General features: G+C 35.1%; 1 protein-coding gene across 5 annotated transcripts in view; it reads right to left on the minus strand.

The window, feature by feature from the left end:
* Positions 1-26,405, minus strand: part of ANO3 (anoctamin 3) — a 430,234-nt gene that overhangs the window by 146,030 nt on the left and 257,799 nt on the right. Inside the window, exon 1 of one of the 5 annotated variants that reach the window (XM_013987291.2) lies at positions 19,812-20,088. The exons of 3 other annotated variants lie outside the window; for them this stretch is intronic. Coding sequence is in view for 1 of the 2 variants with exons in the window: in XM_013987290.2 (XP_013842744.1) it covers positions 17,647-17,673 (27 nt within the window). In the remaining variant the exon portion in view is untranslated. Of the gene's footprint in view, positions 1-17,646; positions 18,446-19,811; positions 20,089-26,405 lie in introns of those variants that run through there. One more of the 5 variants, XM_013987290.2, reaches the window with a different exon arrangement.

The raw sequence follows: 26,405 nt of genomic DNA on the forward strand, positions 1-26,405 counted from the left end.
ACTGAAAGATAAATACTACTTTTCCAATTTCACAGATGCTGAAATTGAGGTATACTTTAAAGTACATGGAAAGGTCTTTTCATTCGCTACATTCTCAGTTGATTTTTTTTTTTTTTTTTTTTTTTTTTTTGGTACCAAGAGTGAGGGTACATTTTCAACTATTGCTAAGATAGGCTACCAAATGGCACTGGAAAACAATACATTTTATATCACTGTTATGATTACCACTGAAGTTGCTGTTTGTGGAAATATAGACTTTTTAATCATTTTAATAATGAATTCATAAGAATAATTCATTTATTGAATTAGCTTTCTAACCAAGAACTACTGGCCACTGAGATATATATCTATATGAAATGATAAACTGATTTAATAGTCATAACCACAGTTAATATTTATCATACCATTTGTATATGCCAAGAATTTAGCCAAGCTCTTATATATACCAACTAATTTAATTTTTTAAAAAATCCACACTTTTATTTATCTACTTTTCAGTAAGTTTAAATCCTTGAAGGGTAAAGCATCACAAGGATTCTGCATCCAATGGCCTTAGTAGGAAGGTTGTTTCAGAATTTGGGACAAATCACACCATTGTTTCCATGAGCAGGAGTTCTCCTTCCCCGGATTACCTGGTTTTGTTAGTTTTTCCACCAGGAGTTACTGTGTTGTTCCTTCTTTATACATACAAGCGTATCTCTTGCCTAGAGAGAATTTAGTTTCATCTTAAACATAAACACCAACAATTTTAAGAAGAGCTGTGTGTTCCTTCTTGTTCCAGAAACCCCACTTATAGCTCACAAAACGGCTCTGGATCACAGCCTTTCCAGCATATTTGTCATTTTAGAAGTCCTGTTCCCAGCACATCTCCACAGGCTCTAAGATGGCTGAAAGAGCTAATTTAATCTTTATAAGAACCCAATATGTAAGTTTTATCATTAGCCTGGTTACATATATCAGGCAACAGTTTTCAAGGTCAGTGAGTCAGTCAGTGTAGATTAGAATCTAGGCAGTCTAAGATGAAGAAGCAGTTCCTAAGCACTGCTTGTTGCAACCCCTCACTGCTCAGTGAGATGCGGTTCCTATTTTCAATTTTACTGTCTTGATTCCAAATCTTGTTCTGTACTGTGTGGGTATATTTCATAATGTGTCATGCTACTGATTAAAAATCATTACTAACCTTGGAATTCAATCAATTTACAACTAGTAAGATACTGATTTCATTAACCCCCAGAGGTAGCTTATGCTCTCTTGGCAGCAGGGCCTCCGTAATACAATCAACTTACTATTTAATACCACACTGACTTTGAAAAAAAAATACTTTTTTTTTTTTTTTTGGCTTTTTAGGGCCACACTTGCAGCATATGGAGGTTCCCAGGCTAAGGGTCTAATCAGAGCTACAGGTGCTGGCCTACACTACAGCCACAGCAACACCAGATCCTTAACCCACTGAGTGAGGCCAGGGCTCGAACCCACAACCTCATGGCTCCTAGTGGGATTCATTTCTGCTGCACCATGATGGGATCTCTGAAAGAAAAAATACCTTAAGATTCACAAAATAGTACATCACTCAAAGAGCCCAAATGACACTTGTCACTGAATCAAAGAAGGATCCCTCCAAGGCCTGGCATATGAAGGTAAACATGGTACTTAGGGAATAGAAGAGAGAGGCACTGCTGATTGATTGCTCTTTTAGAGGCGCTTGGAGCAACAGGGTGAGCTGAAACCAGAATTCAGAAATCAGTCCTTAGTATCCATGAGGATTCAGGTTTGATCCCTGGCCTTGCACAGTGGGTTAAGGATCTGGTGTTGCCATGAGCTATGGTGTAGGTCACAGATGTGACTCAGATTCTGAATTGCTGTGGGTGTGGCATAGCCTGCAGCTGTAGTTCCAACGTGACCCCTAGCCTGGTAACTTCTACATGCTGCAGGTGTGGCCCTAAAAAACAAAACAAACAAACAAAAAAAAAATAGTAAAAGAAAAGAAAGACAGAAATCAGAAATCAGTTGTAAGCTTTTTCTCTAGCTGCAGCCTGAGTAGCTTGTCCCATCTAGGATGTCCATAGGGATTCTCTTCATCTTCTTTTTATGTGAGACTAGTGAATATGCAAGCTGGGCAGCTCTGTGTAACCCCAAGATGAAGGAATAAAATTAGGGAGAAGCAGTCATTGTCTCCTCTTTGTCACTGCTATGCCTCTTGGGAATACAGCATGGAAGCAAACCACTGCCTCCCACCCTGACCTAGAGGTATGAGAGACAGATTTAGCAGCCTTGCCTGCCCACAAGATATGCAACTGCTGGGACAAAGATGTCTGCTCCAAATGGTAGCCTCAAAATGGTATGTGTATATCACATGACAATAAGAGCACTTTAAAACTCCAGACTTTAATTTTGACCTAGATCTAACTCTAGTTTCACTCTCCCAGGGAAAAGACTTTTAGAAGAACAGAGACATCTGGCAATGGGTAGGACTAAAGAGTTTTGTCCTTTCTATTGATTCGTAACTTCACAGGGTTCGGAATTTCATGGTTTGTTTTTAAATCATACTACTTTTTTCAGCTTTAAAAAAGACTGTGATTGGGTATTTTATTGAAGAGACCCTGTAAATCAACTATGCTTTAATTTAAAAAAATGACTGAGTTGCCAAGTGAAAGAAGCCATTTGAAAAGGTTACATACTCTATGATTGTGACATTTTGGAAAAGGGAAAATAATAGGGAGAGTAAAAAGATCAGGGATTGCCAGAGGTTAGGAGGATTTTTAGGTCAGTGAAACTACTCTTGATTGATACTATAATGATGGATATATTATAGATTTGTTCTAACCCACAGAAGGTACAATGCCAGAGTGAACACTAATGTAAATTAGAGACTTTGGGTGATTATTATGCGTTAATGTATGTTCATCAATTGTAGCAGATGCACAATATGGTGGAGGGTATCGATAATGTGAGAAGCTGTGTGTGTGTGGGGGCAGAGAGTATATAATTAAAATGGCCTTTACTGATGCTCCTCCAATGCACCAAAATTAGTTTTGAATAGTATTTGTCACTATCTAGATTATATATCATGTATTTATTTCTTTACTGTATCCAGCTTATAGGATATAACCTCTTTTTGCCTTGTTCATTGCTGTATTCTCAGAGCCACAAACATTGATGCTGACAAGTGCCTGCTGGTTCAGTTAACTAGTTAATCTAACTAGTATTTCAGTTAGATTAATAATTTTCAGTTCCAGGAGTTTCTGTCATGGCCCATCGGAAACTAATCTGACTAGTATCCATGAGGACGCAGGTTTGATCCCTGGCCTCACTTAGTGGGTTAAGGATCTGGCATTGTCGTACTCTGTGGTGTAGGTCACAGACACTGCTTGGATCTGGTGTTGCTGTTTTTGTGGCATAGGCTGGCAGCTGCAGCTCTGATTTGACCCCCTAGCCTGGGAACTTCCATATGCTGTGGGTGTGACCCTAAAAAAAAAAGATTGAAAGTTGATTTTATAAAAGTAACCCTAGGAAATATACTGTATGAGAGAAGGAAAGCTTATGGTCTTATTCACCAAATTCCTCAATGAAACAACTGAGGGATAATATATCAGATTGAAAAATATCAAGAGGAAATAAAAGAGGAAAAAAAGGTGGAAGTGAAAGGATCTGGATTTTACTCATAGTTCTCTCCCTGCTGATATGTCTTCAGACAACTGTCTTCTCCCCTCTGTTGCACAATCTGCCTACCATAAATCAAAGAGTGGGTGCTAAAACAAGGAAGGGCCCTCATGGCTCTGACATACATGATGTTCTTTTTTCCAAATATTTCTCCAGGAGGCCAGGTTTTATAATCATTCAGGTTTTTCAACTAACTTTGGCTATGGTTTTTATTTTTGTACAGAATGATGCTCACATAAATATCTGGCAGCTGAATTCCCTCCCTAAAATGATCCAAAATTTTTAGGGAAAGTTGTAAATGACAATCGATATCTGTTTTATTTCTACCTAAGAAAACACCTTTAATATAAAAAAGGCACAAATAGGAGACAAGGGCTGCTCTTATTCCAAAATAAAAAGCGGTCCCTTTCCAATGTTATCAAATTTTACACTTCAGCTGGAATACAAAGTACATACTTTGGGATGCAGCACTGAAAGAAAGTCTGAAGGGGAAATGGCAGAGATGTAGAATCCTCCTACTAAAATCTAGCACTCATCTTCAGACACAGGGTATAAAAATAGAAAAGCAGGGACACGATTCCAGCAACATGGCAAACAAAATAATTTCAAAACCCTCACGTAATAAAACACCTAGAAATGATACATAAAACATATATCTTTTAAAATTCATAAAAGAATTTTCAGGAAAGCATGTAAGTCTCTAGCTTTCAAGTAGAAAAAAAGAGGTAGAAAACCATAACACATGCTGGTTAAGTCTATAGTGTGGCTACTCTGGGTAGGATCTAAAAATTAATAACAATAACAACAGTGGAAACAAACATTTACAAATTAAAAAAAATATAACATCCAAGTAACTAATAAGCTAAGGAAATAAAATTCAATGCTAGAAAATACTGCAAGTGAAAATATGGCCTACTTAATAAGTGATGGTAATTCAGACAAATTGGATATCTATACAAAAAAGATTAACTTGACTCCTACCTTAGATTTGTTAGACTTTTAGAACTGATATTCAAACCTCAATTCTAATCCAGAAATAACTCATAAATTGATAGCTTAAGGACCCCTACCTTAAACCATACATAAAAATTAACTCAAAATGGAACATAAAACTACATGTGAAAGAGAAAACTATAAAATTATTAGACTAAAAATCTACAGGTAAACATTTTGGTAATTATTCCTAATGTTAAACATGGAGTTACCAAATCATCAATTTTACTCTTAGGTTTATATCCAGGGAAATGAAAACACACATCCACACAAAAACTTGTACATGAGCATTCACAGCAGCATTATTCATAACAGTAAAAAAAAAAAATGCAACGTCTACTTGATGATACATAAATAAAATACAGTATTACCCATACAATGAAATATCATTTAGCATTAAAAAGGAATTAAATCTATGCTGCAAGATAGATGAACTTTGAAAATATTAGTTAAAGTGAAAGAAGCTAGCAATAAAAGACCATATATTATAATATTCTATTATATGAAGTTCAATTGCAGGCAAATGTATACAGAATATAGAATGTATATAATCACTTCCTGGGATTGGAGAGAATGGATAGAATGGAGAGAAACTGCTAGTGGGTACAGGGTTTTATGCAGAGAGACAAAAAATTTTTAAATTATATTGTGAAGATTACACAATTTTATGAACACACTAAAAACTTTAAATTGCATGCTTGAAGTGGGCTGTGAATTTTATCTCAATAAAGTTCTAAAAATCAATCATAGGTGGATTATTGACTATGAACTAAGAATATAGCTTTGAAAGCTAATATAGGAACTCAGAGTAGGCGGATATTTCTAAAACAAGACACAAAAAGAAAAAAATGGATAAATTTGCCTACATTACATGTAAAAGCATCTGTTCATCAAGGAAGTCTCAGTATTATAAAAATACCCATTATCTCACATTCATCTATAAAGTCGATATTTAAATGAAGATCTCAACATAGTTCTGTGTGCATGTATGTAACTTAATTCTTTAATGGGAAAAGCTAAATTACAGTGAGGGATTGCTGTATCAAGTTCAGGACCAAGAAGAAATCAGAAATGGAGAGGTAAACTGCATACCTAAACACTTAGGTTGCTTTTACTCTCAAGGACTTTTGCAGGTCCTGCAGATACGGGCTTCTGTATTAGCACTGTTCTGTGTGCCAGGTGCCAGGGATACAATGTTGAATGAGCCAGACAGCCCAATCTGCCGAGATATTTTTAGGATACCTCAGTAGTAACTGTATTTAAAATATTAAGATACTCCCTTCCTTTGGCTCTGAATTCATAACAGATGAAAGGCAGTCAGATGCCTAAACAGAATGGGAAGCTCAAGACAGAGAGGTCAAATTATACAAGGGCAGAATGAATTCATTTTCAGTTTTGCAAATGCAAAATAAAAATGTCCAGTCAAAATATAGAACTGTTAAAAGATGATCTCTGAAACAACGGAATGGCCCAGAACATTACCCTGGTCAAAGGCTACTGTTTCCCATGCATATTTAACTTGAAATGGCAGACCTTTATATCAGGGTATTAAAGTTTCTGGCACCGAAGAACTGCTTGGTATCAGCATTACTGTCCTTGACCATATACAGAAATGAGGAAAATTCATATAATGCTCCAAAGCAAATTATTCTAAATCATTAGGTGTTGATCATCAATCACATACTCTAAAAAGTCAGAGAATAAAATCTCCCATAACCCTCACACCAAGATGGATTTGATCTGATGAGAAATGTATTGACTCTCTTGCAAAAAAGCGGAGCCCTAAGTTGTGCTCTTTACATTTGTGGAGAATTATTTTTCATGATCCAGTGTTCCTATGGTCCTCTTTCCTTCCCCCTGAAAGCTCTACTTTAGTAAGACAAGAATCTCTTGAGATCCAGCAAGAGGAAGATAGATTATCAAGCAACTATTTTTGCTAATATTGGAAAGCAGATGGCCTTTTTACATTGGCTGCAAATAATCTATTCAGAACAAAAATGTATCAGATCATGTTGGAAATTTTGGAAAGTACGCACAAAAAAATATATCACAGAATCTGAAATGCCTATTTTACCATGAACTTAGTTCTTTCCGGTTCCAGAGTTACTCTTGCTGTTAAAAGTTATTTACAAAGAGATAGAAAGATGAACTCTCTGAGGTGGCTAGGGGTGTCATTAAGCCATGGCTGATGCACTTGCATAGATTTCTTTGCTACTGGTAGTTTCATTTCTTAAACTATAGAAGGATAGAACAAGAAAAAAACTAGTCTTTAACTCTTTTTAGGTAATAGTTAATATCCTGAGGAAAAAAGGCACATACTTAGAACATATTCATATAATTATACAATTCGAGAGAGTTCATGGATCCCCTGGAACTCATGAGGACGTCCCCATCCTCTGAGTCTGGACACCAGGCAGCCTCAGAGTCCTCCCAGTTCTAGGAACACATGCATTTATACACTAAACTCTCCTTGGCAAGACTTGACAGGAAGAAGCTGAATCTCTTACAGCAAATCCTCCAAGCGTTTTGGAAGCCTCACAGCTTAACTAACAGTGTGGGCATTTGAAGTTATAAGAGAAATGCATGTTAGTGAAGGTACCCGGTATTTCTTTTCCCCTGCTAATCTTTCCTTTTTGGAGACTAGGAAAAGCCAACACACGACTATGCCTCATGTTTGAAACTGCAACGTGGAGGCATTCGTGAATACTGAATTTTGTGAAGACAGCATGACTTGCAGGTGGGGTAGCAGACATGAAGACCTACTTCTACCTCTTATCTCAGGTTACTGTGCACAGATACTTAATTAAATTTTTACCTTCTTTATTTATAAAATGGTAATAATAAGGTCTGTTTATTTCCCTGAAAAATTGTGAAGCTGGTGGCTGATGAGTGCCAGACATCTTAGGTGCCAGATGAATGACAGCAGTCATCTGGGAAGTGATTAGACAAGATACAACAGGACATTGTTTCTCAAACTTTACTCATATACCTATATTTTGCCAAAGCCACGGGCCACCTACTTAATATTTTTTCTTTAGATTTCACCCTTTCTAGAAAATGATCTTTGCCAAAATAACATTAACTAAAAATAAGAAATTTGATGTGTCGTTTATTTTTTTTCCCCTCTAACACACATTATAGTCAGGTTATATATATTATGTTTTTAAAAGTTGTTTCTGTGTGGCTTAAAATTTATTTTGAAAACTATGATTTGGAAAACATGCATCTATAGCAAGCCACTAAACTTTAGCTTAAATGAAACATAATCTGGGTTTATTCTTTTCCTTGGCCAAGAACAAGATTGGAGACAAGGGGGTCAGAGTTTTGATGGAGGAAAGGGAAGAAGGAAATGCCTGGAGGAGGCCAGGTGGCATTGCCATAGGCATCTGACGCTCAGCCAATGAGTTACAGTCCCTGAGGGCTGTGAGCAAGGAGAAGAAGAAAAAGAGGTCAGGACAGAAGATGCATGAATTTTAAAGAATGATGCTTCTATCTCAGTTACAAAGCTGGACGAGCTCATGTCACTTTTAGCAGTATTCTAAAGCTGCCAAAGCATTACAGATAATTTTTCACTTTAAAAAAGTAAAAAACAAACAAACAAAAAAAAACCCCCCAAAAAAACCACAAGGCAGGTGTGGGCAGGACATTAGCTTGGAAGGCACACAAAAAATGGTTCTTAACTGCTGATTTATGATGTAATTCTTTAATAACACATTCTTTTTTGGAAGCTACACACAAAGTTTTAATTCTGTGAAAAATTCGTAAGATCATTAAACAACTTCTTATCTTTTAGCCAATATTGCCTGAAACTACCCACAGCAGTTCTTTCTAGCATGCTCCTGTATGGATAATCAAATATATCAATAAACAAAGACGGAAATAAATCACAACTTAAGAAAGCCAGATTACTAAAATTCAGAGGTGCAACTTTCATTAAGCTAAAACACACAACATCCAATGTACTTAGCAACTACTTTAAGCTACGTGCTAAAGAAAAAAAGAGGCATCTATTCAACATATCTTTTTTTTTTGCTTTAAATTAGCTCTTTTTATTTTTTAAATGATTTTTATTTTTCCCATTAAGTACCTAGCCAGATCCAGACACTTGTTCCAGCCAGTGAGGATAGAGCAGTGAACAGCAAACAGGAGAATAAAATGAGTACTAAAGTGAAGTCATTCATACTCCAGCTTGTACAAGAAAATGTTTATTAAGCACGCATTATATGCTGACAATTGTGTCTTTTTCTTCATCTTAGTTTTTTGGGTTTTTTTTGCTTTTTCCATCATATGGGAGCTAGCTCAGCCTAGAATTCAAGTCTTATTCTTTGCAAGTAGACAGACCTGAATTTGAATTCTGGCTCTGCCTCCCTGTTAGCTGTGTGGACCTGGACACACTAATCTCTGTGTTCATTAGTTTCCTTATTCATAAAGTAGGAGACAAATATCCCCTAAGATCCAGAAGTAAGTATCTACCAATAAGTACTGACTCAGTGTTCTTACTCTGCCCTATTAAGCATGGGGGCAAACAGTGAACAAACCAGACATGGCCTTACAGTCCAGCCATGGGGATAAATGAGTGGATTCATCTAAAAAGTGATTAGTGGAAAGTTGATGCAGGGGACTTACTGCTCTAATTATTAAATACTGGTATTTTGAATGGCGGACAGGATGACAGATACATGCACAAAAAGAAGAGATTTTTAATAAAATAAGTGGCAAGTATTAAATGACAAATGACTATCTAGAAAATAATAAGCATTCAAAATTACATGTTTAGGAGTTCTCGTTGTGGCTCAGTGGTTAACGAACCCAACTGAGGGATCCATGGGAATGCGGGTTTGATCCCCGGCCTTGCTCAGTGGGTTTAGGATCCAGTGTTGCCATGAGCTGTGGTGTAGGTTGCAGATGCAGCTCAGATCACACATTGCTGTGGCTGTGGTGTTGGTCATCAGCTGTAGCTCCCATTCGACTCCTAGCCTGGGAACTTCCATATGCTGTGGGTGTGACCCTAAAAAGAAAAAAAATTTACATGTTTAAACAGACAACTGCTGGGTGTTCCCATTGTGGCTCAGTGGTAACAAACCCCACTAGTATCCATGAAGACGCAAGTTTGATCCCAGGGCTCGCTCAGTGGACTAAGGATCTGGCATTGCCTTGAGCTGCAGTGTAGGTTGCAGACATAGCTCAGATCCTGTGTTGCTGTGGCTGTGGTACAGGGTGGCAGCTACAGCTCTGATTTGACCCCTAGCCTGGGAACTTCCATGTGCTGCAGGCGAGGACCTAAAAAAAATAGAAAAAAAATTTAGACAACTGCTGCTGTCCCAGAAGTTAAATATAGGAAGTTACCGTGGCAGTTACTGCTGACCAAAGGTAGTTTTACTGAAAAGATAAGCTTTACTAATCAGACAACATATAAGAAAAAAACAGATCAGGAGTCATAACCATTAGGCAAAAGACTAATGAATACTCTAGAAGTTCACAGAATAAAATAGACATATATCTTAGTTCCCTAAGTCAGTAAGACACTACTGCTTAATACAATTCTTATTATCATTTTATCAAACATCATTTTAATTCTAGATAACCGAGTTCTTCCTGTGCCATGATGCATGGTCCATGGTCCATGGTCCATATTCAATACATTTTTTGCTTAATTGTGTTGGAAGGAGAAGCCCTAGAAAACAAGCCCTTTGTCCTTTTGACGATTGATTTAAATGTTCTTTGGCTTTGAACAATATTTAGAGACTATATTAAACTGCACTTACAGACATATTAAATATCCTTAATACAAGTTACAATTTAATAACTAACACATAGGTAATTAAATGTTTTTTTGAGCTTTATAATTTTGTTTGTTTTTAAGAAACTTCAGAAAATTATAAATAGGGTTTCTTTAATGCTGGTTGGTAGAAGATGGAGGTGGAGTCAGTTAAAATTCACCTGTCTCCCCTCTGGATGTGGAGAAATTATGGATGAGTTGTGTCAAAAAATCAGGATTGTTTTATGGTTATCTTTTCATAAACAAGGATAAAAATAGGAATTCCTGTTGTAGCTCAGTGGGTTATAAACCCAACTAGTATCCAAGAGGATGTGGGTTCAATCCCTGGACCTGCTCAGCGGTTTCAGATCTGGTGTTGCTGTGGCTGTGATGTAGGATGGCAGCTGAAGCTGTAATTTGACCCCTAAAACCTAGCTTGAGAACTCCCATATGCCACAGGTGAGGACCTTAAAAAATTAAGCAGGAAAAAAAAATAAAAATTAAGAGTAAAAATAATGTGGTGAGGGAGAACAAAGAACACTGTTACTTCTGTACTCCTGATACTTCTTAGGGCCTCCTGGTAATGAAGCCCTCTGATATACTGACTCTATTTTCTGAATCCCCATCTATACACTTAAATATTTCCCTGGTTCAGAGCCTGCTTGTACCCACTCACAAGAGGCAATTTTTAAACCTGGGGAAATTTTGTGAACTAGCATGTAATAAGATGAGCAGTTTTTTGTTTGTTTGTTTGTTTTTTTTACCATGGTAATCAGCAAAATCTTTTTTATTTTTATTTTTTAGAGCCCTTTATCTCCACCACTTATACATATCAATCACACCAAGACAGAGACCATATATTTGTGGTTTACAATGTCTACGTGGTACTTAGTCTTATGTCTGCTAAAGGGGGGGTGTGTATATAAGTTAGACAGATCAAGTAAGAGACTTAATGAATTTACTCAAGAATTCATTCTCAAACTTACATATGGCCCTTAAAATCCTCACAACTCAGTGTAACAGAAGTCCCCCCAGCTGAGAGTGTCTCTATACCACCATTTCCATAAAACCCTTATGAAAAGGAGGAGATGCCTAGGAATGAATTACACACCTGGGGGAGGGAGAATAGATCACAAATTTCATAAAGTTTCTGTTACTTCAAAGCAAAATGCCTCCTCACTGAGAACCCAGAGCTGCCCTCAGCAAATGAGTGTAAAGAGGATAAATAATCTGTTTTTGAGCAGAGTTTTGGAGAGCTACAGTACTGATTTTTTTTAACCTCCTGCTATTAAAAACCACCATGGTGTAGGCATAAAGAATGCAATGGTGTTTGGGCTAAAGGATTGTTGAGAATGATTTTCTGGAGACTTTGAAAACCAAACAGTTGTGAGTCACGGAAGAGTCCCTGTGAAGGGTCCCAGGTTGGCGTCTGCGGGGTAGTGACAACTGCAATAAGTAATGGTGAACATGAATAACAAGGCATTAGAAATGATTCTTAATAATAGTGTTCAACAAATGGTTAGATAATGCTATTTTTTTTTCCACTAAAAGCCTCCCCTCTCATCTGCCTGTTCTGACCCAGTACCACTTTAAGACCCTATCAAACAAAGATGACAGATTCTAAGGTCCAGGTTCCAAGAGAGTGTTAGTTTCGCTTATCTTTGATCCTGCCCCAAGATCCCTTTGTTTTTATAGATGTTGTTTTTTATTCATTCACAAAAGACACTTTACTTCCATGTCAAAAATGCTAGTAGCATCTGGTAAGCTCTAAAACCTCATGTCAGGTTGAGAAATCCCCTGAAAGCAGTATCTTGCCTGTCTCCTTGCTACCAAAGGAAGAACTGCTTCCCTAAGAAGTACTAAGATGAAGATCTGCATTGATAAACACTAAGCCTTTTGAACAATTTGGCAGGCCTTTATATCTTTTGAAAATATTGCTTTCCAAAGCAGTGACACCACAAAGAAAAAAAGTCATAGATAATGTCAGTCCAGAAAACTCCACTTAGGAATCCTAAAAGTATTCTCTTCTAACCACTTAATCCCCCTTGATGACTGTATAACTAGATATGCTTCCTGAAGAGTATCTGCTTTTTTGATGTACACATTTATTAAGGAAAAATTAAATATGTTTTAGATAATACAATGGAATAAATACAAATGGAATTCAGATGCATATATGAACTTCACTTACATACATATATGAAAATATCTGAGGTCAGATAATTTCTAAGTAGGAAGGTTTTTTAGATACATATGTAAAACTTACTTCTTAAGCGGGAAAATAAAAGGTAAAAGACCAGATTCTTAAGTGTGCTACAAAATCAATCCCTAATCATACGCTTAATCCCCACGAAGCTCCCATAAATCAAGAGGTACTTAGCAGCAGACAAAATTGAACACACTTAAATAGGTAATGGGGGCTGCAGATCTTTTATATATTGCTTAGGTCTGATTTGACTTCTAAAAGTTTCTCAGAGCAACAAAAGATTCCTATTTTGTTTACATGACTTCTTTCTCTGCTTTCTCAGCTTTAAGCCATTTTCATCAGGTACTTTAATTCTCTACTTTCCACTTCCATCTAATACTTGAAGATAAATTTTGTCGACAAGATCCAACTTGGACATCATCAAGCCTCTTCAAAGATTTCTCACCACTTGGTTAGGGGTGCAGGGAAAAACTAGCTTTCCAGATGCAACATTCAAGGTCCGTTTTCTTAGGTTATAAAAATAAAACATTTATGAAGTTCCCCTTACTCTCCTTCTTCTTTCCTCCCCTACAAAATTCCATTTATGGAGATAATTAGTAAGTAAAGCAGAATTTTCCACCTACAGTATAGAGGAAAAAGGTGTAGCTCCTCACATTGCGTATTAGACAAAACTCTTCTTCCAGAGCGTTTTCTCTTAGTTTCCCTTTTATTTCTCCTACAAATCTAAAACCTCTAAGCACTTGGATTTTTCTTCCCTTAATCCTAATTTCTCCCCCTTTCTCAGCCCAGAGTCAGACCACCAAAGACATAAGGCCTGCTTTGGCACTTACTATGACTGTGCATCCCTGGACCCATTATTTAATCTCTCAAATTTTTAGTTTTCCCTTCTGTAAATATAGGAATACTTTGTCTTATTGAGAAATTACTATGTGTCAACATAATTCTAAGTTTTATATGAATTCATTGATTCCTCATAAATACCCTATGAGGGAGGTACTACTGACTGCTACTATTCTCCTACCTTATTTTACAGAAAGGAAAGCTAAGGCAAAGGGAATTTAAATAACTTTTCCAGCACAATACGTAAGAGTCAGCACCAAATCCAAATTCATGTGTCCTAAATCCAGGAGTTAAGTTCTTAAACATTATCTTATATTGAAAGATTTATATCTATAAAATGATAAGAATTATACCTATTTTACATATGTTTATTATGCAAAGTTCTATTTAATCTTTGGCACATATTATCATCAACTTTTATAATTACTTTTGTTATTTAAAATTTTTATCTTTATTACTTCCATCAAGTACCTAAAAGACCAACATCTTGACATAATCAACAAAAAGTCCTCCAATGCCATTTTTGCCCTTTAGAATCAAACTGAAGAGTTTATTACATAAACTGAAAAGTTCATTTTGTCCTTTATGTAAGGAATTACCTATGTTGCCCAGTTAAGTAGCAACACAGCTCCAATTTGCTTTAATGAAGTTTTATCCCTCCCAGGAGTTGCTCAGTTGCTCTAATCTACCTGTGTGTGTGTGTATGAAAGTGTTTTGTAAATCTGCAGGGTGTTGCAAAGGTTTGAGTTTATGGGTATGAGACAAGAAAGGCTCCTGAATAAGCCTGGTTATGTAAATTTGTATTGTCTTCATATCTTGGTCTTTCTACATCCCTCTTCTTTCATACTCTGTGCTTTACTAGGTGTGTCTTTTGCCTTGACCACTGCACATACATGATGTAGTCTAGACTCTACTTTTGTTCATGTTGTCCCTCCAATTGTCACAACCCTTCCTCTGTTTATACAAATGACACTTTTAATTTTTTTGCTACTCTGCTCTTATTTTCCCAATAATATACATGCTTGATACAAAATAAGGAGGAAGTAAAAGTATTGCTAGAGATAACAGCTCAGAAGTGACTGCTATTACAGGTTCAGAGTTCTCGTTCTCTCATTCTCTTCTCTTTCTCCCTCCAAATACAGATGTAACTACATGTGCATTGCATATGTACTTATATGATATATAATATACAAAACATAATACGAACACATAAGCATGGAATTTTATAAATATTATTATAAAATATGTTCCATCTTGTGCCAACTATTTCCATCTTGATTTAGTGTGAAGAATACAGTGAGATTAAGCATACATGATACTCTGGTTGATTTCCTCCTTCTTCATAAACTTTATTTTAACTCTTAAGCTATACTAATAACTATTCCACCTAAAGCTGTAATGTTTTCCTAATGTTCTCTTTCATGGTCACTCCTTTAACAAGTTTATTGTGCATTCCTGCTATGAGTCAGGCTCTGTGCATGCTGCTGATATAATTACAAAGAAAAATAATCCATGACCCCCATCCTTTAAGAGAGAGGAATTTAGTCAAGTAGAAAGATAGGAGGACAAGTAATTACATTTTGATGTGATTTGTGCTATACGAGGGTTGAGTACAAGAGCTATGAGAACAAAGATAAAGTGACTGTCCAGAGAAGGAGGAAAAGTCTTCTCTTCAACAAATGGTGCTGGAATGACCAGGCATTCAAATACAAAAAAACAAAAAACAAAAAACAAAACAAAAAAACAAAGCAAAACAAAACAACATTAAAAAAATCTAGACAAACTTTAAACTCTTTATAAAAATAATTTGAAATGGATCATAGACCAATTGTACAACAGAAAACTAAAATTTCTTGAAGATAGCATAGCATAGCATAAAACCTAGATGACCTTGGATATGGTGATGCCATTTTAGACACAACACCAAAGACAGGATCCCTGAATTCATAGCTAGTCTTCATTAAATTTATGCTGTGGAAAAAGATAGTATCCAGAGACTTAGAAGACAAGCCACAGACTGGGAGAAAATATTTTCTAAAGATACAGCTGATAAAGGACTATTATCTAAAATAAATAAAGAACTCTTAAAACTCAATATAAAGAATCCAGTTAAAAATGGTATGTAATCACTTAACAGATACCTAATCAAAGAAGATATACAGATGGAAAAATAACTATATGAAAAGATGCTCCATATCATATGCCATCAGGGAAACACAAGTGGAGATAACAATGGGATACCACAACACATCCATTAGAATGGCCAAGGTCTGGAATGCTGAATAATGGCAAAGATGTGGAGCAGTAGGAACTCTCACTCATTGCTGGTGGGAATGCGAAATAGTATAGCTATTTTGGAAGACAGTTTGGAGGTTTCTTACAAAACTAAATATACTTTTGCCATATGATCCAGAAATTGTGATTCTTGGTATTTGCCCAAAGGAGTTGAAAACCTAAGTCTACACAGAAACCTGCATGTGGACATTTATAGCAGCTTTATTAATAACTGCCCAAACTTGGAAGCAACCAATATGTCCTTCAGCAGGTGAATGGATAAATAACTGTGGTACAGACAGACAATGGAATATTATTCAGCACTAAAATGAGTTACAAAGCCATGAAAAGACATAGAGAAACTTTAAATGGATACTGCTCAGTGAAAGAAGTCAGTCTGGAAAGGCTGTATAGTATGTGATCCCAACTGTATGACATCCTGGTAAAGACAAAACTATGGAAAAAACAAAAACACTAATAAAAAGATTAGTGGTTGCTGACAGGGAGTGAGGGGAGTGGTTGGAATGTGGAAGAGATGAATAGGCAGAGCACAGAGGATTTTTAGGGTAGTGAAATGTTCTGTACGTTATTATAATAATGGATATGTATGTGTGTGTATATATATACGTATCTATATATAACTATATATGTGTGTATATATGTAAAACTATATATATAACTATATACATAATATATATAATATATAAAAACTATATAACTATATAAAACTATATATATACACACACAAATATATATATATATATATATATATATAATATATAGTTTTACATTTGTTCAAACCCATAGAATGTACACCACCAAGAGTGAACACTACGTATACTATGAACTTTGGGTGATTATGATGTGTCAATATAGGTTCATCCTTAGTAAAAATGTACCATTCTGGTGAGTGATTCAGATAATGGGGGAGGAGGCTATGTATGTTTAAGGGTAGAGGGATATGAGAAATCTCTGTTCCTCCCTCTTAATTTTGTTATAAATCTAAAGTTGTTCCAAAAATAGTCTTTAAAAAAGTGACACGAGATTTTGATACCTGAAAAATAAATGGAAGAAGGGGGAGAAAACTCTGCACACAAAGGCACAGGGCATGGGAATGGAAGAGTGGATTCAAGAGCTATTAGGATGTTGGTTGTGTTAGGAGAAATTGGTACCTGGAAGGACTGCCAAAGAGCATAAATTTTGATGATACCTATTCACTTTACCATTTAAGTTAAAGTTGCTCTTATGTTACTATTCTTATCCCCTCCAATGAACTACAAACTCTTTTGAGGACTGGAATTACACTTTATTCACTTTGTATTTGCTATACTTTGTATACAGTGCCTGGAGTGCACACACACAAACACACACTCAGGTATTCATTTGACTTGTGACTGTATTCTCAAAATCACAGCTTTTTCTTTTTAATGAAATATGTGAATTTAGAAATAGTATAAATATGTATAGCTTTTCATACTGCATAAAAAATAAAGGGAATAAAAATGTATCTATAATCCCACTATTATACTTGGCCTCTCTCTCTCTCACTAACACATACACACACATGATTATAATTATGTTTTTAAACCTGCTTTCTTCTTTCACTTCTTTGACATGTTCCTGTGGCATTATAAGCAACCACTCTGTGATTTTTTAGTAACTGTCACCTCTGTGGTTATACACATTTTGATGTTGGAAACTGATGTATCCATCTCAACTGCAAGCACTCCCAGCTAAAGCACCTTCCCCTTTCAGCAGGGCTGCTGTAATGCCACCCTACTTCCATCATTGTCCCCTACTCTGCTGTACACAGTGATCTTACGAGAATGGAAATCTGTTGAAAACCCTTTAAACTCGGAATAAAATCCAGAGTCCCCATCATAGACAGAGCCCCTAAAATGGTGTTCTTGCTTACCTTTCTCTCTTCTCTCATTTCGGCCATTCTGGTGTTTAGTCTCTATTCCCGCCACATATCAGTTTCTCAAAGGCACCAAGCTCTTTCCCACCCCAGGGCCCTCATAGAGGCACCGCTCTGTCTGGAAGCTCTGCCTGGAAGGCATCTTTCTCCCACTCTTCCCTCAGCTGACTTCTTGTCTCTCACTTCTTGCCTTTAATACCTTCTGACAAGTTGCCTCCCTGATTATCCCAAGTAGCTCCTCTCCCACTACTTAATGATCCACTTAATGACAAGTTTTAAATAGATATTTACGTGTTGGTTTACTATTTATTTTCTGACTCCTCCACTAGATGATTACAAGCTTTGCAAGAGTAGAAATTTTGCCTGTTTGATTCATCAATAAATATCCAGGCTTTACATAGGGTTTGGCATATGATAGGCTCTCAAAATGCAGAGTACACTGGAGATATTAAGGAAAGACTCAGGGCAGTGGTTCTCAAATGTGGTAGCATTACTAGAGGCATCAACATCATCCAAGAACTTGTTAGGAACACAAATTCTCCAGCCTCAACTGGAATTATTGTTATCAGAAGCTCTGGGGGTATAGCTCTGTCATCTGTTTTGTAATAAGCTCTATAGGTGATCCTGACAACCACTGTCATAAAATATCTGAAAATTAATCACTGGGGCTGAGACTTCAGATTGGATTCAAAACACCTGAGTTACCTGACTGACCTACATGACTGGATAAAGTGTGACTCTGAATATAATAGAATAAGACATATATCCAAGGAAAAAGTAAAAATTATAAGTATAAATATTCTCAAGTCAAAAAGGAGCCAAAGGGAAGAGAGAAACAAAATACTAACTGAATTTCTATAATGTAACAGGCATTGTACTAAGTGCTGCTTTTCAGACTATATTATTCTCTCTATCCATTTTTTTATTTGCTCAAAATCAAGCTTATCTGTTTTTTCTAATGAAAACCAAGAGCCAAGTCCTTCTACATAGAATAGTCTGATGGAACATTGACTGTGGTTTTCTATTCGGTTCTCAATGAAATAAGCATTTTTTAATATGTGAGCTTTAAATCTACTCATAGTGAAAGTAATTTACAGAGAATATATTTAAGTATACCTTTCCTGCTCACTGATTTTTGTATCTTAAATACTAGACAATGTATTTTTAAATACTCATTTTTCTTAACGAATACTTATTTCCATATCAGTGATTATCTATTTTATGCGATTCTAACCTTGAACGCAGATTTAGAAGTTGAACCTCTGACCTCCAAAGGAAAGCAGTCAACATTTTTAAACGAAGAAATAAAAATAAAGCCTTCAGAACGGCACAAAATTATTTTTTTCACCTTTCAAAATATGAGAAAATAAAGAGAGCAGGTTGAAAAACATTTTGTTCCCTAGGTGAAATCACAATGACTTTCATAGTTGTGTCACTTGTTTATTTTAACATTGAATGTTACAAGGTATGCCTCTTTATATTCAGATTTTTTTCCCGATATTCGACTTTGACTGAAATTATTTACTAAGACATTTTGTATAAAAATAATTTCTCAAGAATATCTTAAAATATGTACATTTACAAGTGATTATTTTTCCTATATTTAAAAAAATTATAGTTGATTTACAATGTTCTGTCAATTTCTGCTATACAGCAAAGTGATCCAGTTTTATATATATATATATATATATATATATACATACATATATACACACACACACACACACACACACATATATGTATATATATACACACATTCTTTTTCTTACATTATCCTCCATAATGTTTCATCACAAGTGACTAGATATAGTTCCCTATGCCATACAATAGGACCTCACTGCTTTTGTATCAAGAACAGATTTTAGAGTAGAACTTGTGAATAACTATTTCATTGAAACCAAAAATCAAATGCATTTAAAACAGTCAAAACTTCAGAGAGGCAGTATTTGTTATGTAAGATAAACACTGGTACTTAAAGTATACAATTTAGATCATATATTTCTTATTTTAAACATACAATCCTAATATTTTGAAAAAACAGATGCACTCATCCCCAAATCTGAAATAAATAGCAATTGTTCCTAGTTGTCTTCTCTACATATTTTTAAGAAAACAGAAAGGTAAAATAGAATTCCAAGATTGATGTACTTATTTAAACATACCACAGTCAGAATTCTGGGTTCAGCTGCATTTAGAATCCTTCATTGCTGACAACAGAGTTTCAAATGACAATCTTCTTTGAAGCACTCTTCAGCTTGACAACAGAAAGTTCTCCCTTCCACCGCCTGCTTTTTCCATTAGCTAGAGTGTTACATACTGAATGCTGCACAAAGCATTTGACTGGAGGGTTTTTAGACAACTCTTTAAATGCTTGAGTCTGAATAATGATTAAAAGAAAAAAAAAGACAACTAATCTCTTTATAAGAACTTCTGCACTTTTTTTTTTTATTACTTTCTTTTAAAGGGGGGTGTTTTGGAGTCGGGTAGGGGGCTGACTTCGTGTGTCGTTGTTGAACAGAGTCTATGTATGATTCACCTAAGTGGCATTTAGTCATATAATGTCAGTGACATCTTGATAATTTTACTGTCAATTTTTAATAATCTATTGCATATTCTTAGGTTATTTGAATTGGGCAGATTAACATAAAAGGTGGAGATATGTTTTACTCTGAATAATAGTGGTCTGATAAACAAAAACATTTTTATTTGTGGGGAATCAGGTAATTTTTTTTTTTTTTTTTAGCTGAGTGGGGTTCACTAGGATTGCCTATATATTTTTCCAGTTTTTCACATAAATTTCCTCTTTTTTTTTTTTTTTTGGCTGAGCCCATGGCATGTGGAAGTTCCCAGGCCAGGGATTGAACCTGTGCCAAGGCAGTGACCCAAGCCAATCCTTAACTCACTGTGCCACAAGGGAACTCCCTCATTTTCTTTTTCACTAGAGAAAAGTACAATAGAAATATTCATAATTTCTGAAAAATCCTTTATCTCTTAAATTTGTCATTGCATTTCACTGGCTCTGAGCTGCATATGATGAAGTAATTGTATCCTGAAAGCAACAGAAGTATCTACCTAAAAATAAATAAATGAATAAATAAAATTTTGAAAAAATTTGCTGCTCCATGGGTAGCAGTCACATGATGAGATGTAACATTTATTTCTGTCAAAAAAATCTCCACAGGATAGCTTGTAATTGGGACCGACAAGACACTGAACTAAGAAGTAGCCACTTAATGGATATGGCCTTGAATTAATCAGCATGCTAAAAACTGATATTCCAGTTAGGCCCACAAAATAGAACATTTTAACTTCACACAAGAATTTGAAACCTTTAAACAACAAATGGTAGATTATTGCTATCTCTGTGTCTAAATGGTCCGTGGCATCAAGGGATTAATAAAATCATATATAGGTCACTTAGCCATTCTAAGCCTCTATTTCCTCACCTATGAAGAGGGGATAAATATATACCCTACTTTTTAGAGTTGTCAGTATAAATGAATACATGTCATCAACAAAATCCCTGAAAGGTCCTTAATAAATGTTAGCTGTTGTAATTATTTAATACTATCATTATTATTAATGTTCCAACTTCCAATCCAGTGTTCCTTCAGCTACACGCATAACCTGGAGAGCCTTGAGGTAGTAGGAGATTCATGAGCTAGGTTTGACTTTTACCGTGTTCAAATAACATTAGTTTTGATCTGCCTTCTCTGGCTGCCTTCATGTTTCAGCAGGTTGAGAACTAGCTTGATATGAGCCTACCTTTGACTGATATCAAGTAGAACAATTATCTGCACCATTTAACTAATATGTCCACATATTAATTTATTAAATTGACTTTCCCATAAACATATGTAAAATTTCTGAGACAAGTTACTGCTGCTCTCATTTTTGAGCTAAAGTCCCCCAGGGAAGCTTAGGTGATCTCCCAAGATCAGCTAAAAACTCATGGGGAAAAACTTAAGGAAGCTCGATTCAGGAAGCCTGTTATGTGTCTAATTACCAAGACATTAATTCCAAGACAGAGAAAACATCTATGGCATCTTGTTTGTTTTCCTGTATTGGTTATGAAATAATACTTCCTAAATAGGCACTTATTTTTCCTATACAGTCCTTGAGAGAACCAAAGACACTGATTTCAAGAAATCCATCCCTCATCAAAATCTACTCTCATAATTAAAAAATGTCTCCATGTCTTGATTTCCTGCTTCCTGCTCTAGACTCAGCTATAGGGATTTTTGTGGAGGATTAGAGTGGAGTGTTGGTTTGGTTTTTTTTTCCACCTTGATTTATAATGGTAGTTTCGATACTGTGTTGTAGATGCATTTTAAATGTTTAGTCCACTGATTATTATATAATACCAAAGGGTATAAACGTTCTCCCTTGTGGCTAGTTGTCCCTCCTTTGCTAGAAATATTAAGTTTCTAAAAAACTCCCCGTAAGTTTTTACTTTGTTGATACAAGAGCAAATTACAAACAGGTTAATCCATTCCTGGGATGTTCCGAGTTAGCAATACAGTTATTAAAATACATAACTGCTTACTTCAGAGCAACATTTTAGGGTTTTTGAAATATATGATTAATACATGTGAGGTTTTATTTACAGTTAACTATCGAGCTGGAGTCAGAAAAGCACAAGAAAGAGATATGCTGCAATCCAGGTCTGCACTTGCCTGACTCAGAGAATGGGAAGAAACTTACTTCTTTAAATCTTGTTTTCTTCATTGCTAAAATGAGACTACTACTACTTCCTCTCATTGAGTTATTATGAGAATTAAATTAAGTAATGCATATATAAAGCTTACGGCAGCTTTTGGTGGGTAAGTGATAAATACATACTGGGGCAAAACTGAAATGCTATTTAACTATGGTTACCAGACTAAAAAGGTGCACTCGTTTCACCAGTGTAGCAAAGCGGAAAAGCAATTTTGGAAACAGAACCATCTTATTTCAAATCCTGGATCAGCCATTTACTAGCTATGTGAGATTTTAAAATGGAAATGATAATACCGTAACACTTATTGCTTATATTTACGAATATAAGAAATAAGCTTTACTTCATTTAAATTTTATCAATTAGTGTAATTTTTGGTATACAATTCTAATAATTTTATCTTTGAAAAAGCGCTAGATTGTTTTTATACAATTGGTATTAAACTGCATATGTTCTTTAAAACTATAATTTTTTTATTACATAATCATACACTGTGATCATTTTCCATTATCCTTATATATTTTGGAAACTTATTTTTCAATATAGTATCATTTTGTTTAAAGGCATTACTACTTTTAATTTCATCTTTTATTCTTGTACATTAAGTGCTTTATCTCCCCTCCCCCACAATTCTCTCACAAATTACAGTGTCAGAAACATCTTTAAACATAATTATTTGGGTTAACATCTAATTACAGCTTATGGATAAATTCCTAGAAGTGGGTCAAAAGGAAAAATCACTTTAAGGCTTTTAATCCCTATTGTCAAATAATTTTTCCATAAAATTGGGATCAATATACATATCTATCAGCAGGAACTAAAAGTGACAGTTTATAGCGTAAATTCTGAGTTTTATTTTGTTTTTAATTATTTTAATAATTTGGTTTAAAAAAGTTGTTTATATTTCTGAAATTGTACATGCTAATAATTGCTAATAATTGTACATGTTAAATTTCCATTGTTCTCTAAGATTTTTCACACTTGCATTTATCATTTATATTATTATAATGTCCTTATAGAATAACAGTATTTACAATCCATTGTATATTTATTCTTGTCTGTCAGCTCATCATCACATCTTAAGTTTATCTTTTATTCTTAATTTTATTGCAATTTTGATACTGGTTAGCACCTAAATAGTCAACTCTATTCAAATTTCCATGATTAATTTTCTGTCAATTTTATTTTAATTTTAAAATAAATTTTATTGAGCTATATAGTTGACAAAATTTCCTTAGTTACATTTATTACTGGTGTAGAAAAACCATTTTTCTCGTCTGTGATGAGAACAAAATGCTTATTTTATTTTCACATATTAATTTTGAAGTTATTAGCTCTTTAGCTCTTTAATTCATTTTGGCATAAGATGGGAGGCAGGCATCTGAAAACATTTTAACCGCTTCTAAATAATTGATCAGCTATTTTGAGAACATTTACACAGTTTTTTTTAAAGATCAGTATTTCTTTAGTGTTCAAAATGCTACTTTTATTGCAATACACACACACACACATATTTGGGTTTAAACAGTCTAAAAATAATGTGGAGGGATTCTGGAAAGTCTTATTGCAAATCTTCTGGAAAAATACACACCAGCAAGTAGCCAGTGTAAAACATGTCCTCAGCCATTTCTAGGGAGGGCTTCTGAGGGTCAAGGTATGGCACAAGGGAAGAAGCTGCTTCCTATGCCCATAGGGAAGATAATGCCCTCCTTAGTATCCAAGATTCTGCAGACAAGACCAGGCATCCTTTGGGCTGCTTGAAAAGGAATCGTCTTAATACTAGGCAAGAAAATAAATTTAAAACACTGGCCAAAATGATTAATAAACCAAGGTGATTTAGTGTATGTCCATGTTTTATATAAAAATCAAATACTTAGGGTACCTTTTCCCGCAATGATATTATTAAATTTTTAACTAAGTATTATTTCTCATCCTAAGTTAGGGAACTAGCAACATCTTTAGAAATTATTTCAATAAGTGTAAACAATAAGTAGTTAATTTCATGTATACTCTTGTCAACTAAAACAGTCATATAAAGCCAAATTTAATCATTTATCTTGTAAGTTAACTTAACATTGTATTACAATTGCTTAGGGAAAAGTATGTAAGTTCAAAATTTTAATATCTGTACATGCTTTGGGGGCAAAGAACCACTGAGTTAAATTAAACAGTTGCCAATGCCCACATGAAAGGAGCAAGGTAGAAGATGACAGAGGCCACCTCCCTCCCCCTTTTGCCATCACATGGTCTGTGCCTCCAGACTTAACAGAAAATTATTCCTCTTACCAGTTTAGTTAAAGATCAACACCATCTGCCAAGGCCAGTTGACAGCCAAATTGAATGGCCTTGTGATTTAAATTTAATGGACTGCTAAAATATTCACATCAATATTTTCCTGGTCTGTAACCTCTTTCCTATCCCATTTGACACTCAATGTCCTCTAAGAGGAGAAGTCACTGTAATTTGGAATAGAGACATATTCCCAGACTCATTATTAGCCACACTGTAGTTATTTTTAGCATCCTGAGGGACAGTAGCAATAGCAAACTCTCATTAATGTACACCACAGAAACCATGGATTCTGCTCTGCAACTTTGCTCATCTTAGCCTAGATTAATTATAGACCTTCCCTGTAAACTGTCCACATCGAGAGGCCTCAGATGGTACGTAGGACATGAGTCCTTGATGGAGAGGGGGATTTTGTTTCTCAGAATCATCCAGTTGGGTATAGAACCTTATCTTAAAGTGTTAGTCATGGTGCTCTCTATATTAATGAGATAAAGAAAAGCAATATTTACCAACACTATCTTAAAAATAATCCTTCTCTCCTCTAGGGCTTTCCTCACAGTTAATATTCATTCTTTTAGCTTCTATCTAAATATGTCCACTTTTATCCATTTCATAGGTTACGGAAACACTCTCACCAGTATAAATCAGCCCAGGTGCTAATTAAGTCCATGAATTTATAGAATTGTTCCTTTTCCGCACATTATACAACAAATTTCCGTCCTCAATTTTCTTGTCCCACACAAGTTTGTCAAAATGTTAGAAAGGAAATAAACTTGCCTTTAAAAAAGTTAGTTCTTTACCAGTTTTAATGGGTGTTTAGGACACTGCTAACAAAACACATGCAGTTCAATTGAAGGTAATATCCAAATTTTGCATTGATTTAATGGTATCAAAAGCCCAGTTCTGCTCATAGTGGGTTCCAAATGAAATTTTAAATGTCTTAGTAATTTATCAATATCACTTCGTCATATTAAATATCAGTATCATAGGCGAAATTAACCTCTAAAATATTAAAGAATTTTAGTATAAAGAAACAGGGTAAATTACATGATTTGAAGCAAAATATTCTAATGATACAATTCATTGTTCTGAAGATTAACTTTAGAGCAAACTATAGTGAGTTACAAATATACCTGGCTTAAAAAATTATCATAAGCAATGGATATAAGAGCAAATAAATTTCGCCTTACTGACTCAAGATCATTCAAGTAATGTTTGCACAATAGTTGAAAAATCAAATTCTCAAGCAGACATAAGGTCTATCTACACAATGACCAATAAACTAAATGACCATCTAACTAGAGGGATTTCTAAATTTTTTTTTTAAAGTTGATAAACTCAACAGAGTTTCCTCTAAAATTCAATGCAGTATACCACGTGGGAAGATTTGGAGCTATTTACTAAGAACCTGGTTTATAGCTGATGGCCAATCTTGTTAGAAAGCTCTATTTGTTTTTCTGTAATCCAATACCTGTAATCCAATACTGACAATGTAGTTTACACTAGGAGTCATTTTCCTCTGTGAGACTGTGCCCCCTTCCTATTGACTCTTTAAAAACTTGCTTTGTCATTTCTAAAATGGTACCTTTGCAAATGAGTAACTTTTGTGTACAAATAAAATATCAGTTACATTGGATAACATGCATGAGACAGGTTGCAATCAGTACAATTACCCAGGCAAATAATGTGTGAGGCATAGATCTTTAGCAACACAATTACATACCTATATATGCTAATTTAAACCACATAA

This window comes from Sus scrofa, chromosome 2 (genome assembly GCF_000003025.6).
Source record: "Sus scrofa isolate TJ Tabasco breed Duroc chromosome 2, Sscrofa11.1, whole genome shotgun sequence".
In the NCBI taxonomy this organism is placed as follows: Eukaryota; Metazoa; Chordata; class Mammalia; order Artiodactyla; family Suidae; genus Sus; species Sus scrofa.